At 35.9% G+C, this 13,918-nt stretch overlaps 1 protein-coding gene across 3 annotated transcripts in view; it reads right to left on the bottom strand.

Moving 5' to 3' along the window:
- Positions 1–13,918, bottom strand: part of RAB3GAP1 (RAB3 GTPase activating protein catalytic subunit 1) — a 98,886-nt gene that overhangs the window by 26,679 nt on the left and 58,289 nt on the right. For all 3 annotated transcript variants that reach the window (XM_017536039.2, XM_017536040.2, XM_017536041.2), the window contains exons 9-17: positions 12,208–12,289; positions 9,894–9,962; positions 9,516–9,589; positions 6,724–6,816; positions 6,097–6,266; positions 4,164–4,253; positions 2,749–2,921; positions 1,487–1,541; positions 865–1,236 (exon numbers count right to left, since the gene is read on the bottom strand). In XM_017536039.2, coding sequence (XP_017391528.1) covers positions 865–1,236; positions 1,487–1,541; positions 2,749–2,921; positions 4,164–4,253; positions 6,097–6,266; positions 6,724–6,816; positions 9,516–9,589; positions 9,894–9,962; positions 12,208–12,289 — 1,178 coding nt within the window. The remainder of the gene's footprint in view (positions 1–864; positions 1,237–1,486; positions 1,542–2,748; positions 2,922–4,163; positions 4,254–6,096; positions 6,267–6,723; positions 6,817–9,515; positions 9,590–9,893; positions 9,963–12,207; positions 12,290–13,918) is intronic.

Here is a 13,918-nt window from a genome sequence, read left to right as displayed (position 1 = left end):
CTTTTCTAAACATCTGAGCATTCCCCACTCACTTTAAGAAATAATAAATCACCTTATATATGATGAGGTAATCTACTTAAACTTCAAAACATTTCTCAATTTCAGAAATGGCAAACCTAAAGGCCCCAAACTAAAAGCCCCAAAAGTTTATTTAGACTTCTTTAATCTTTTTTTGTTTAAGGCAGAGTCTTGCTCTGTCACTAGGCTGGAGTGCAGTGGCGCAATCTCGGCTCACTGCAACCTCCGCCTCCTGGGTTCAAGCAATTCTTCCACCTCAGCCTCCTGAGTAGCTGGCACCACAGGCACGTACCACCATGCCCGGCTAATTTTTTTGTATTTTTAATAGAGACGGGGTTTTACCGTGTTGGCCAGGATGGTCCCGATCTCTTGACCTCATGATCCACCAGCCTCGGCCTCCCAAAGTGCTGGGATTACAGGCGTGAGCCACCGCGCCCAGCCGACTTCTTTAATCTTTAAACGTAGGCTTTGTTTAATCTTTTAAAGGTCCTTGATTAAATCAAGACCATATTTATCTGTGTCATTGGGAAATCTTTACCTGTAGTTTTTTTAAACATAGTCTGTATCTGTAAACATAGGCTGTGCACCACTGCGCCCGGCTATTTTTGTACTTTTAGTAGAGACAGGGTTTCACCATGTTGGCCAGGCTTGTCTTGAATTCCTGACTTCGAGTGATCTGTCCACCTCGGTCTCCCAAAGTGCTGGGATTACAGGCATGAGCCACCACACCTGGCCTAAACATAGACTTTTTGGAGAATTTTCCTTATCCAAAGCACCATCTTCTACTAGGATGAAGTTATATAAAAAACAAAATACATTAAAATGGAAAGAACTAGTGTATCCCACCTGGGTTACTGGAATGTAGAGAGGTTCTCCATTATGCAGCAGTGTAAGTTTCCCATGCTGATAAAGCCTTCCTTCTGGCCTTAAATTTGACATCTCCTTAGGTCCTCCTTTCTTGCCACTGTCTTGTCCATTTCCTTTAAGTTCTTCAGTATCACTTAGGCATTCAAAAAATTCTTCTTCACTGTCACTCCAGGAATCCCAAGATTTTCCTACCTCTCCCTTTTCCTTATCTGTTTCTTTTAGATTATCTGGGCCCAACTGGTCTCCAGCTTTTCCAGTATCCCCTGGATATAGATTAGTGACATTATCTGAAGTACTTGTCTTTTTCCCCTCATCACGTGCCTTCTTTCTTTCAATACAACAATTTAACATCTTAAGAAAAGAGAAATAACATTTATACTTGAATTAGTTACAGAAAAATAAAAATCTATCTACCTACTGCTTGAATATTTAATTTTCACTCTCTACTTCTTAGGACCTTGTGAACTGCAGTGATTACTGACTATAGGCAACCTACAGCAGCACCATGAGAACCGAATATAACCCATTCTTACATTCAGTATTAGAATAATCTCTGATTAAATCAAGACCACATTTATGTATATCTTTGGGAATTCTTTACCTGTAGTTTCTGATGCAGTAAACAACACCTCAGATCTGGGGGTCCATTTGCTAATCTATCAAATAAAGTAAGGAGAAAAGAAAGATTAATTTTAGTAAAATTACTTCAGATATGATTATCTATACAACCATAATTTTAAACTATACTGATAAGAAATCAAAACTAGATTTCCACAGGTAAGGTAAGTGAATTACAAAGGGGAAGCACATAGAATTAAAAGATGAAAATTTATTTTATATTCCTAGTCCACAAATCACCAATAGCAAATATAATAGATACTTCAAAGTATAAAAGCAAATTATGGGTAGTTTTCAGGCTTATAAAAATTTAAAAAGAGAACAAGTCCCTAAACCCATCCCAGGAAGTACCTAGCATGCAGTATGTCATACCATACAAAATAAATCAGTTTGTGTATTCAGTACTAAATTTTTAGAGTGGATTCTTACTATAAAAACCAAGATCTCCACCTGTATTTCAATAGGACCTCAAACTGTTTCTAGTTCTAGGTTTCTCTAGATGATTAGATTCCCAGCAATCAGCCAGAGGCACTCCCTCATATTCAACATGCTTCTGGGTCTGTAACAAGTTCCAGAGCCAACTCTCTAGAACCAAGAGAGAATCCAGCTAAGCAGAGATTGGCAAATGATGTAAAATGTTTTTGGATCGGTAATCATTTTATATTGCTAATAATCATGATTCTCCTCTCTTAGCATGGGTAGATGAGCACTGAAGTATGCAATATCAACGTATGTGCTAATGAAAATGTTCTGTTCATCAAAATACAGATTTATTACAAAAGACTTTGAAAACACATAAAAGTATAAAGAACAAAATAAAAATATAATTTCACACTGGGAAAAACTGATAGCATTTCACTGTATTTCTTTCAAATCTTTTTTCTGTGCAAATATAGCAACATAATTAAAAGCATTTTGTATATGTATTATATTCTACTTTATTAGAAACAATATGAATATCTGTTATAAAGATTCTTGGGAAAAAAATCATAATCTGTAATTTTCTATTATAGAGAGACAGCAAAATTTAACTATATTTTTATGTTTGATATTTAGGTTTTCCCTTTTTTTCTATTGTATTAATAAATTTGCTGCAGTGAACACCTCTGAACATAAATCAGGTCTAAGCTTCTTACCATTTTCTTAGGGCACATTCTCCAGAAGGGGAGAAAAAAATGGGTCAAAAATCAAAAGTCTGCTAACAAACAAAATCCTATTTAAACAATTGAAAATTGAAATTATTACCCGGGAATCAGAAAGTTGTTTTCCCATCGGAAACGCATTTCAAGAACAAATTCCTGCCAGAGGTGTGCCACTCCTTTCAACCCTCCATGGTAAAAATTGATCATACAGAGACACAAAGCCAATTTGTATGTTAAACTGTCAGATGGTGCAGACTTGAACTGATTGTAGAGATTCTAAATTTCACAAAATAGAAACAAAGCAAACTTGTTAACAAAATATTTTACACGTATAATTGAAAAGTTCGTAGGGAGAGATTATAATTCTAAAATTAACCTATCCCACCTAACCTAGGCATTATCAAATGTCTAATACACTACTGCATACACTATTCTTAGGCAGTCCCATATTTTCAAGATTTCTGCTAAGATTAAAAAAAAAAAAAGCTATAGTTAAAATAAAGCTAAAGTTATAGCTTTCAATATCTTCTGTGGAATCATTAGGAAGTATTCCAAATTTCATGTGTTGCTTTAAAAATCTTTTAGTTACAAAATGAGCATATCTAAACAAACAACAAAAATTATAATAGTATAAACTGAAAATGTAAAAAGCCTTTGCTTTTTTTTCTCACCTCATGAAATCTACTTCTCAGCAGTAACTACTGGAAAGTTTGATATATATCTACACTTGTCATTTAAATTCTTCCACTTCTTAATTTTTCAAAGACTGGGCAAAGAGACCAAGAAAATTTTACCGAATTTTACACATTTTACTTAAAGAGGTTTTGTTGTTTTTTGGGTTTTTTGTTTGTTTGTTTGTTTTTTGAGATGGAGTCTTGCTCTGTCACCAGGCTGGAGTACAGTGGCGCGATCTCAGCTCTCTGCAACATCTGCCTCCCAGGTTCAAGCAATTCTCCTGCCTCAGCCTCCCGAGCAGCTGGTACTACAGGCGCGCAGCACCATACCCAGCTAATTCTTGTATTTTTAGTAGAGATAGGGTTTCACCATGTTGGCCAGGATAGTCTTGATCTCTTGACCTTGTGATCCGCCTGCCTTGGCCTCCCAAAGTGCTGGGATTACAGGCGTGAGCCACTGCACCTAACCCTTCATTAAAGAGTTTTCCACTCACTAACTAGTTTTAAAATATAGAAAAGAAATAAAGCCAAAAAATATATAGAAAAGAATCTGTTGAAAAACATAAATTTAATGAAGTCACCACAACTCTACAATGAGGGAAATCCCACAGCTGTGCATAGTATATTCATGCAATTTTTTCACTGTTTCCAGAAAAATTCTTGCTACCCAAAATATGTATCTGTGCTAGTTCGTTATCTAGGTGGAAACCATGATCTCCCATCCAAAATTCTCAAGGTAATTTTTAAAAGAAAAAGATATTAGGCTATTAAGCTAGAAATATATAGAACCTCTGGAAATTCAGTGCATTTAAAACATTTTAATATTAACTCCAAATCAACTTACATAGTCTTCACTCTCTGATGGTGGATTATTATTATCTGTTGAAGTAGTTCCATCTAATGTTTTCTCAGAAGCAGCATCAGGGAATAAGAACTTGAAGAAAAGAAAAAAAATAATCAGATTTTAGAGCACATTTCCTACTTTGTTGATTTTTATAACTCATATAGACATTATTTAACTTTTATTGGTTTTGCTGCTAAAACAATGGAAATGTTCCAGTTGTACTGGCCAGTTTGTTCTACATTCCCAAATTTTTTCAATTTTTCTTTGAAAATACACAAGGTTTCAGTGACTAGCCAATTTTAGAAATCAGAATTTTTTTCTTACAAGTAATCACTTGATTCTGTAATCTGAATGGTGCAAAAGCAAAATCTCTTCACTGTGACTTCATGCTCATCCAAGGCCATTACATTTTTTTAGTGTTACTACCATTTAAAAAACAAAACTATAAAACACAGTTTGAAAACACTCATGTACTCGTGAGAATCTGAAGTTATATCATCCACAGGCTTTCATACATAGACTACTAAGAGATGATATTCAAGACTCACAACTTTATGATACCCCCAGAAAGTAGGAAGCAGTCTAAACCTATAATAACCAAGGTACCTTTTCCATGTGGTTTCTGTTTATATATATGCGTGGGAGTAGTCAAAAAAATTCAGTGTACATGATAACTGAGCTATATGATTTGAATAGCATTCTTTAAGAATACAGTCTTAAGAAGGAGGCTCTCTACAGAAATTTATTTACAGTCCTTTTATCACTGTTCCTCTCAATTGTTTTGTGGTACTGCTGACTAGTAATCCCCCTTACTATGTATACTTTGCCACATATTGTAGAACATGTCCAATAGAGTTTTAAAAATTAGAGGACCTACTATGTGCCAAATGCCAATACTAGGCATAATTACCATCATTATCCTATTCTCATACAACTGTGTAAGCTAAGTATCACCGTCCATATCTTACGATCTACAAGCTGAAAAGTTGGCTACGAGTTTTGTTCAGATAAATGGCAGGGGATAAGATTAACATTAAGTTTCCAAGTCCAGTTTTCTTTTCAACATTTTTCTTGAAGGCTTTTCCCAAGGCTGTCTTAATGCACAAATTTGCGGGAGTATGATTTTAACCATAATTACAGTAAGAATAGCTATCATTTGTCAAAGGCCCATACATGCTAGGCAGTGTTACAGAAGATCCTTTAATCCTCACAACAACCTTGCAAGATTTTGTTAAGCATATTTTATAAATGAGGAAACTGAAGTGACTTATTCAAAGTCATGCAGTAAGTCATGTGACATAAAACCATGTTGTAGAAGGCCCCCAAGCTGGGGCCATTCCACCATGTTATCCCTAGGAGCCACCTTAGCCCTCTACTCTAACTCCCTCTCGTTCTCACTAAAAGCTTTCTCTCAACTGTTGTCAAAGCAACCTTTCAAAAATATAATTCTGATCATGTTGATCTTCTACTTAAACTGTAAGATAAATGCCAGCTTTTCAGCATGGCAGGTTACCCGTTACTTCTCCAGCCTTAACCCTAGTCACACTCCTGGAAGCACGTTACAAAATATCAACTGTTCAACATGCTCTTGGACTTCTACTATTCCTCTGCTTCTAAAACCTTCTTTTCTTCCAAGATTCAGCTCAAATGTCCCTATTCATGAAGCCTTCCCTGATTCCCACTGCCCAGACAGAGACAGATGCACCTCTGCTGTGCTGTCACAGCCCCTTTGCCAGATTTCTCACATGTAACAGGGTATTGTAACTACTATTTACTTTCCTTCTCGCCACTACACTAGTAGGAATTTTCTAAATGTGATAACTCTTTTACTCATTTTATATTCCAAAGTCAGTGCCTACCACATAGAAGGAACTGAATACATAATGAATATATGATTATGCATATAGACCTATAAAGACAGATCATTTATTACCAGAAGAATAGTATTGAGGACATCATTATTCAGCGGTGACTCTTCTACACCTCTGTGTTTTCGAATTTTCTTCTTTGCAGTATGTACCATATTTGAAACTGATAATTTATGAATTGGAACTGGTGTTGGCTCTGTCAATTTTGACAAAGCATGAGATATATCAGCAATTTCTAAAAAAAGAACAGACATAAATATATCACCAACCTTAGCAGGTCAGAGTGATGAGCAAATTGATGACTGTATGGAATATTTTATTCATTCTTTTTACTAGCGTTACATGGTCTCAGAATTATAAAATAGTAATATACATATTCAGCTTTATATGCAAGCATGAGTGACGACGGTATCACACAAATTATTTCTCCCCAGGAGGCTTCATAATTTAACCTCTAAAACTCTGCTTTTCAAAATATTTTACAGGTTTGGTGCAAAGAACTTATTAAATGCCCTTAATGTCTTCACAAGCGCTTAGGTACAGCCTGGAAAGAAACTGTAGCTGTCTAGTCCATCAAAACTTGATTCTCCAACTTAATTCAAAAGAAAAAATAGATGAAAAGTTGCTGAAAAACGTGCCAAGAAAAAGGACAAGATATTTTAAAATAATGTTTAAAAAAAAAGGTAGGTTACCTTTGCCTTCTTCCTCAAATGCTGATCGTCCAAGAATCTCATCAGTTGACTCTTTTCGACGGCAAATTTTAAAAAATTCAGTGACAAAATCACCTAGGTAGAAAAAGTTAATCATTTTTGACACTTAATTGAAAAAAAAAAAATCAGTCCTATAAAGTATTTTTTCCAAAAAGCTATTAATTAAGATATGGTAGAAAGTAAAACTATTCATTTTTCCACTAAAAAAGACAAAAATTAATCCTATATCAAAGGTAGTCTTGTTCTCTTTCTCTCCATGTCCTAGGACATTTAAAAAGCTTTTCCTTAGAACTCCTTCCAGGAGGAAAGAAAAAAAGAACTGTACCTAATAGTAAGTTCTTACTCTATGCCTCAATGAGACAAAGTATCCATTTGTCATTAAGTTATATAAGTAAGAAGAACTTACTCTATATAGTAGTGATCCTTCTCCAACTGCTACACTACTAGAATCTAAATCCATTAATAAATAAAAAGAAACGCTAAAGATATGTTTCTAGAGGATTAGGAAATCATGTAGGATAAAGATATTTCAGTTTCTGTTACATATTAAAGATATGCTTTCTGTTATTATTATTATTATTTTTGAGACAGGGCTTACTTTGTCGCCCAGGCTGGAGTACGGTGGCATGATCATGGCTCACTGCAGCCCTGACCTCCCAGGCTCAGATGATCTTCCTACCTCAGCCTCCTGGGTAGAGGCTGGGACTACAGGTGTGCATCACCATGCCTAGCTAATTTTTGTATTTTTTGTAGAGATGGGGTTTCACTATGTTGCCAAGTCTGGTCTCGAACACCTGGGCCCAAGCAATCCGCCTGCCTCAGCCTCTCAAAGTGCTGGGATTATAGGCATGAGCCACTGCACCCAGCTGTCGGTCATTATTATAAAAAGAGGTAATGCAAGTTGAATCTTCTAAAGAGCTCCAATGTTTACACAAGTAAATGAATGCTTAACAAATACTATCAGTACTAAAATACATCAAGTACATCTAAATTTTACAATTCACCAACTAATTCTGAATTAACCCATAACTCTTTTGGGGCTTCTTCAGAAAGGCAGGAAAAGTCTATAATCTAGTCATACAAAATATTAAAAGAGGTAGGGTAAGATCATGGAACATTAAACTAAAATGAGAATACTTTCAGTTCTAAGGTCCTCTGCAACTATCACAGAAGTCAAAAGACGAGGAATAATAATGTTATTAAGAAACAACTTAGAACGTAAATATAATGTGTAGTAATTCAACAATTAAACAACACAAACCATTTACTGTTCATTCACTATAACAAAGGCACTATGTTAAATGTGATATATACATACACACACAGGCACATAATCTCATTTGATTCTCCCAATAATCCAATGAAGGATGTACCAGCGTTATTGCTATTTTACTTACGAGGACTCTGGGGCTTAAAAAGATTAAGAAACTTGCCCAACCTGGTCAATCTAGAATTTGAACTAAGGTCTGTATAACTGTAAAACTCGACACTGACCCTATACTGTTGCCCTAAAACCCCAGACAAATTTGCCAGTGGTGGGACTTACACCTTATACATCTTTGTTTTTGCTATTATATAGTCAGCGCAAATGGCAACTACTAATCAGCATTTGACAAATAGCATATGAATGCTAAAGAGCTCAAGAAAACAATGCTTTAGAGAAATGCATCATTATTGTCATAATAAATATTTTGGTAACTCCATCAGTTAAATGATAGTATATCAAATGATAGGGAGTTAAGGTGGCATGGATGAACATTAAAAAAAGGACAAAATATTTTCATGTGTACTAAATATAAGGAGGAAAAAGATGACAAGGCACACTGAGGAGATGAGTTCAAAAGACTTCATGAAAGAGATACAGCTAAAAAAGGGAAGGGGATGAATCCCAGACATAACACACAATAGTATGATCTGAATAGCAATTAATATTTTTCAAAGTACTTCCATTTACGTTATTTCACTTGATCCCTGAAATAACCTTGTGAGGTGTATAAAATTATTTACACTTCTTTTCCCATATCAGAAAATAGGTTACAGAGTGACGCAACTCTACAGAAGGGCTCTAATGTGCGCCATCAAGAACAGTGCTCTTCAGATAACACAGGTCTAGAGGGACAACAAAAGTCAAAAAGGGGTTCATTAACAGGAATAGAGGATTGAGACTATGCCACAGGAGGAAGGAAAGCAAGTAACGTAAAAGCATCAGAAGGCCGAGAGCGGTGGCTCTCACCTAACATCCCAGCCCTTTGGAAGGCCAAGGCAGGCGGATCACAAGGTCAGAAGATCAAGACCGTCCTGGCTAACATACTGAAACACTGTCTCTACTAAATATACAAAAAAATTGGCCAGGTGTGGTGGAACGCACCTGTAGTCCCTGCTACTCAGGAGGCTGAGGCAGGAGAATCGCCTGCACCCAGGAGGTGGAGGTTATGGTGAGCTGAGATTGTGCCACTACACTCCAGCCTGTGTGACAGAGCCAGACTCTGTCTCAAAAAAAAACAAAAAGAAAAAAGACATCAGAAAAATAGAGCTAAGATAATGAGAAAACAGTGGAGAATTCTAAGGTATAGAACTGGAAGACAAAACTGGAAGACAAGAAAGAAATCCTGCTGGCTCTGTTCAAAAAAGGATTCACTGCCATTAGCAATGATTTTTGTCCTACATGATGTTAACTGAGGAGATGACAAAGTATAAAGAATGTATGCAGTGTTTCTGATTTGGAAGGTAGGCAGATCAGTGGTATTTCAGGAAAGGAGCATAAAATACCTTACCTAGCAAACACTGAGGATTCTCAGCTTTTCGAACTCTAACAGACCAATGCGGAGCTTGAATAGGATCCAAATCACTAAAATGCAAACCAATAAACGTAAGATCCTAATTATGACAATCTGCAAGATTCATGAACTTATCAAAATGTATGAAAACATAAAGAATAAACAATCCATTTAGTCTCACTTAAACTTACTGTTATCCAGATACATAGAGCCATTTGGATAAGTTTTTTAAAAGTTTTTAGACAATAAAATACAAAAGGGAACACCAAAATCAAAACAAAATAAAAAATGCATATAAAAATTACTAGCAATTTGGGACTTAATTTACTCTACTGAAATTTTTTAATTTCAACATACTACTCTTAACATACTTACGAATAAACATCATTATCCACAATGATCCCTTCAGTCAGATGAGGCCAGGTAGTAGCTAAATGGAGTTCACTAAAATAAAACATAAAATACACCCAAAAGCTTTAATATTGACTCAGCAATTCTATTCAATACCCAGAAAACTATCCTAAGGAAATAAAAATATGTTAGAGTGGCATTATTTATAACACACAAACTGGAAACAACTTATTTAGCAATGGTAGCACATCCTTATGAAGGTAATGTTTTACAAACATTAATCACATTATACATAATAGACAAAAAGCATAAATAACTCACCAACTAATGAATGGATAAACAAAATGTGGCATATCTATACAATGGTATATTTACAGCCATAAAAAGCACATAAGTACATTAGTTCCCCCTTATCCACAGCTTCACTTTCTGCACATTCAGTTACCCCAAATTAACTGCAGTCTGAAAATATTAAGTGAAAAATTCCAGAATAAAACAATCCACAAATTTAAAATAGCATGTTGTTCTGAGTAGCATGAGGAAATCTTGTGCCATCCTGCCCCAGGAGGTGAACCATCCCTCTGCTGAGTGCATCTACACTGTCTATGCTATCTGCCCTGTTAGTTACTTAGTAACTGTCTTGGTGACCAAGGAGATTACAAGGGGAAGAGTGCACATAGTACAGTGAGATATACTGAGAGAGACAGAGAGATCACATTCACGTAACTTTTACTAAGGCATATTGTTATAGCTGCTCTATGTTATTGTTAGTGTTGTCTGTCTCTTACTGTGGCTAATTTATATTGTTTATTTATTTATTTATTTTTATTACTACATATGGAAATTTTACTGTACCAAATTTATAAATTAAACTTTATTACTGATATGTATGCACAGAAAAAAACAGTACATTTGGCCATGCATGGTGGCTCATGCCTATAACTCCAGCACTTTGGAAGGCCAAGGCCCACAGATCACGAGGTCAACAGATCAACACCATCCTAGCTAAGATGGTGAAACCCTGTCTCTACTAAAAACACAAAAAATTTGCTGGGTGTGGTGGCACACGCCTGTAGTCCCAGCTACTCGGGAGGCTGAGGCAGGAGAACTGCTTGACCCTGGGAGGCGGAGGTTGCAGCGAGCCGAGATCATGCCATTGCTCTCCAGCCTGGGAAACGATAGCGAAACTCCGTCTCAGAAAACAACAATAACAACAAAAAAAAAACAGTATATTTAGTGTTTGGTACTATCCATGGCTTCATTCATCCACTGGGGGGCTTGCAACATACCCACTGTGGATAAAGTGGGACTGATTCATGCTACAACATGGACAAATCTTGAAAACATGCTAATTAAAAGAAGTCTGACACAAAGAAAGCCACATGTTATATGAGTTCATTTATACGAAATGTCCAGAATGGGTAAATCCAAAGAGACAGAAAGCTGGAGGGGGCTGGAAAGACGGGGGTGGGGGGGAAATGATGGCTAAGAGGTAAAGAATTTCTTTTTAAGGTTATGAAAATGTTCCGGAATTCGATGGTTATGATGGTTGCACAGCTCTGTAAATATTAAAAACCTTGAATTGTACACTTTTAAATAGTGAATTTTATGGTAGGTAAATTATATCTCAAGTCTGAAAAATGTTACAGAAGTTGGCAAATATTTTCTATAAAGAGCCAGACAGTAAATACTTTAGGCTTTGTGAGCCATATACAGTCTCTATTTTATTTTTTATAACCTTTAAAAATACAAATACCATCTTGATTTCACTGGCCATATAAAAATAGGCTAATGGCCAGATTTGGCTCAAAGCACACAGTTTGCTGAACTCTTATTATAGAGGAATATTAAATCTCAGAAAGTTTTCATGTAAAATTACAAAATAAAGAAAGCAAGTGTAGTTCTCTCTTTCTCTCTCTCTTTTGAGATGGAGTCTCGCTCTGTTGCCTAGGTTAGAGTACAGTGGTGTGATCTCAGCTCACCACAACCTCTGCCTGCTGGGTTCAAGTGATTCTTGTGCGCTAGCCTCTTAAGTAGCTGTGATTACAGGCATGCACCACCACACCCGGCTAATTTTTTAATTTTTCAGTAGAGATGGGGTTTCACCACATTGGTCAGGCTGGCTTTGAACTCCTGACCTCACAAGCCACCCGCCGCAGCCTCCCAAATTGCTAGGATTACAGGCTTGAGCCTGTGCCCCACCCAGGCGTAGGTCTTTATTTCCAGTACTACATTCATCCCAGCAACCTATAGCATCATAAAGCACAGTAAAATCAATATCAATATAAATTCAAAGTAAAATAGTGCCACAATTCAAATGACAGATTGAAATTCTCACCTAATAGGATCCTCGCAGGCACCAAATGGCAACTTGCCAAACTCCAAGCCTCCAACTTCTCCTCCTACGAGGGCATCTATGTCTAAACAAAAGAAATATTTTTCCATTATTTGGCAAAAAGCATAGAAGAGTCTAATCTAGTTAGGTTAAGCCCTTTGGAATATTATATCTTTAAAAGTGTCTATAAGAGAACACATATAGCAAGACACAGCAAGTTACAGCACAAGTAGTCTAACAAATATTTGACTTCCCCAGAAGACAAATAAAGTAAAAAATAGTAAAAGGGCACACTTATTTCCTATTTATCCAGTATTTCATTCAAGCCATGTATTCTAAATTTTGCCCTTCTGAAAATATTCCTTAAATATTACTCAAGAGAATATTTCTGTAAATTTTTTTTGCATTTTAAAAGAATATAATATAAGCCAAAAATAATATCCAAATATTTAAAGATCTAATTACTAACTACATTAATCAGTTTTGCTATCAGTAATTTCTGAATAGCAAATTAGTACATTTGTCGTCATAACATTGTATTTTGATTGATAGTAAATGGAAATATATAAAGATCAGAAAAGAACCTCCTTGCCATTTTCAATGGTAAATTACACTGGAAGAGAACTTAGAAGGTAAATCATTCCTCTTAGTTCTCCCTCTCCTGAGGAAGTCACAGACATTTCTAAAAGGCATCAAAAGGATTTTTTTTCTCTTTGAAAGAATACAAATTGTGCTCAATTATTCACACTACACTAGGATTTCCTAAAATTAAAGCCTGTTAAAAGAAAACTTCCCATATTTGCCAAAATCACATCTGACATTTATCTACATACTAAGTAAATGATTAAGATTAGTCATCAAATATTAATCAATTACTTGATTCAGTAAATTTCTCAAGTCAATTTCATTTTACCAAGTAAAGAATGCTTATAAGAAAGATCACAATGACTAGCAGTTACAAGTGTGTTTGTAAAAGCTTCAAAACTATAGGCAAATTTTATAAATTAGTAAACTAAAAATTATTACAAAATATAACTGTACAAAAAAGTTTTAGCTGAATTAAAAAGGGAGAAGCAATTCGTGGAATAAAAAGCACATCAGGCTTGGAATTTGACTAGTGTTTGTATGCAACCTTTATCATTTGATTATATGACTTTAAGCCAGTTACATGGGTTCTATAAGAAACTTACAATTTAAGAAACTTACATCTCTAAGAAAGATAATAATACTTGTCTTGGGCTGGGCACAGTGGCTCATGCATATAATTCTAGCACTTCGGGAGGCCGAGGCGGGTGGATCACCTGAGGTCAGGAGTTCGCAACCAGCCTGGCCAACATGGTGAAACCCCATCTCTACTAAAAAATTTAAAAAATTAGCTGGGGTGGCGATACAAGCCTGCAGTCCCAGCAACTCAGGAGGCTGAAGCAGGAGAAACGCTAGAACCCAGGAGGCAGAAGTTGCAGTGAGCCAAGATCATGCCACTGCACTCCAGCCTGGGTGACAGTGAGAGTCTGTCTCGAAAAACAAAACAAAAGATAATAATACTTGCCTCAAAAGTAAATGAAAATTATACAAAATAAGATATAAAATATGAAAAACACAGTGTCTCGTCCATATTATATGACATGTTCAGTCCCTCCCTCCTTAGAAGGGAAAATGTTAAGAATTTATATGGCCGGGCGCGGTGGCTCAAGCCTGTAATCCCAGCACTTTG

This window comes from Cebus imitator, unplaced genomic scaffold (genome assembly GCF_001604975.1).
Source record: "Cebus imitator isolate Cc_AM_T3 unplaced genomic scaffold, Cebus_imitator-1.0 Scaffold95, whole genome shotgun sequence".
Classification (NCBI taxonomy): Eukaryota; Metazoa; Chordata; class Mammalia; order Primates; family Cebidae; genus Cebus; species Cebus imitator.
The sequence above is the reverse complement of the archived record's forward strand: the minus strand, read 5'-3'. Positions and strand labels throughout refer to the sequence as shown.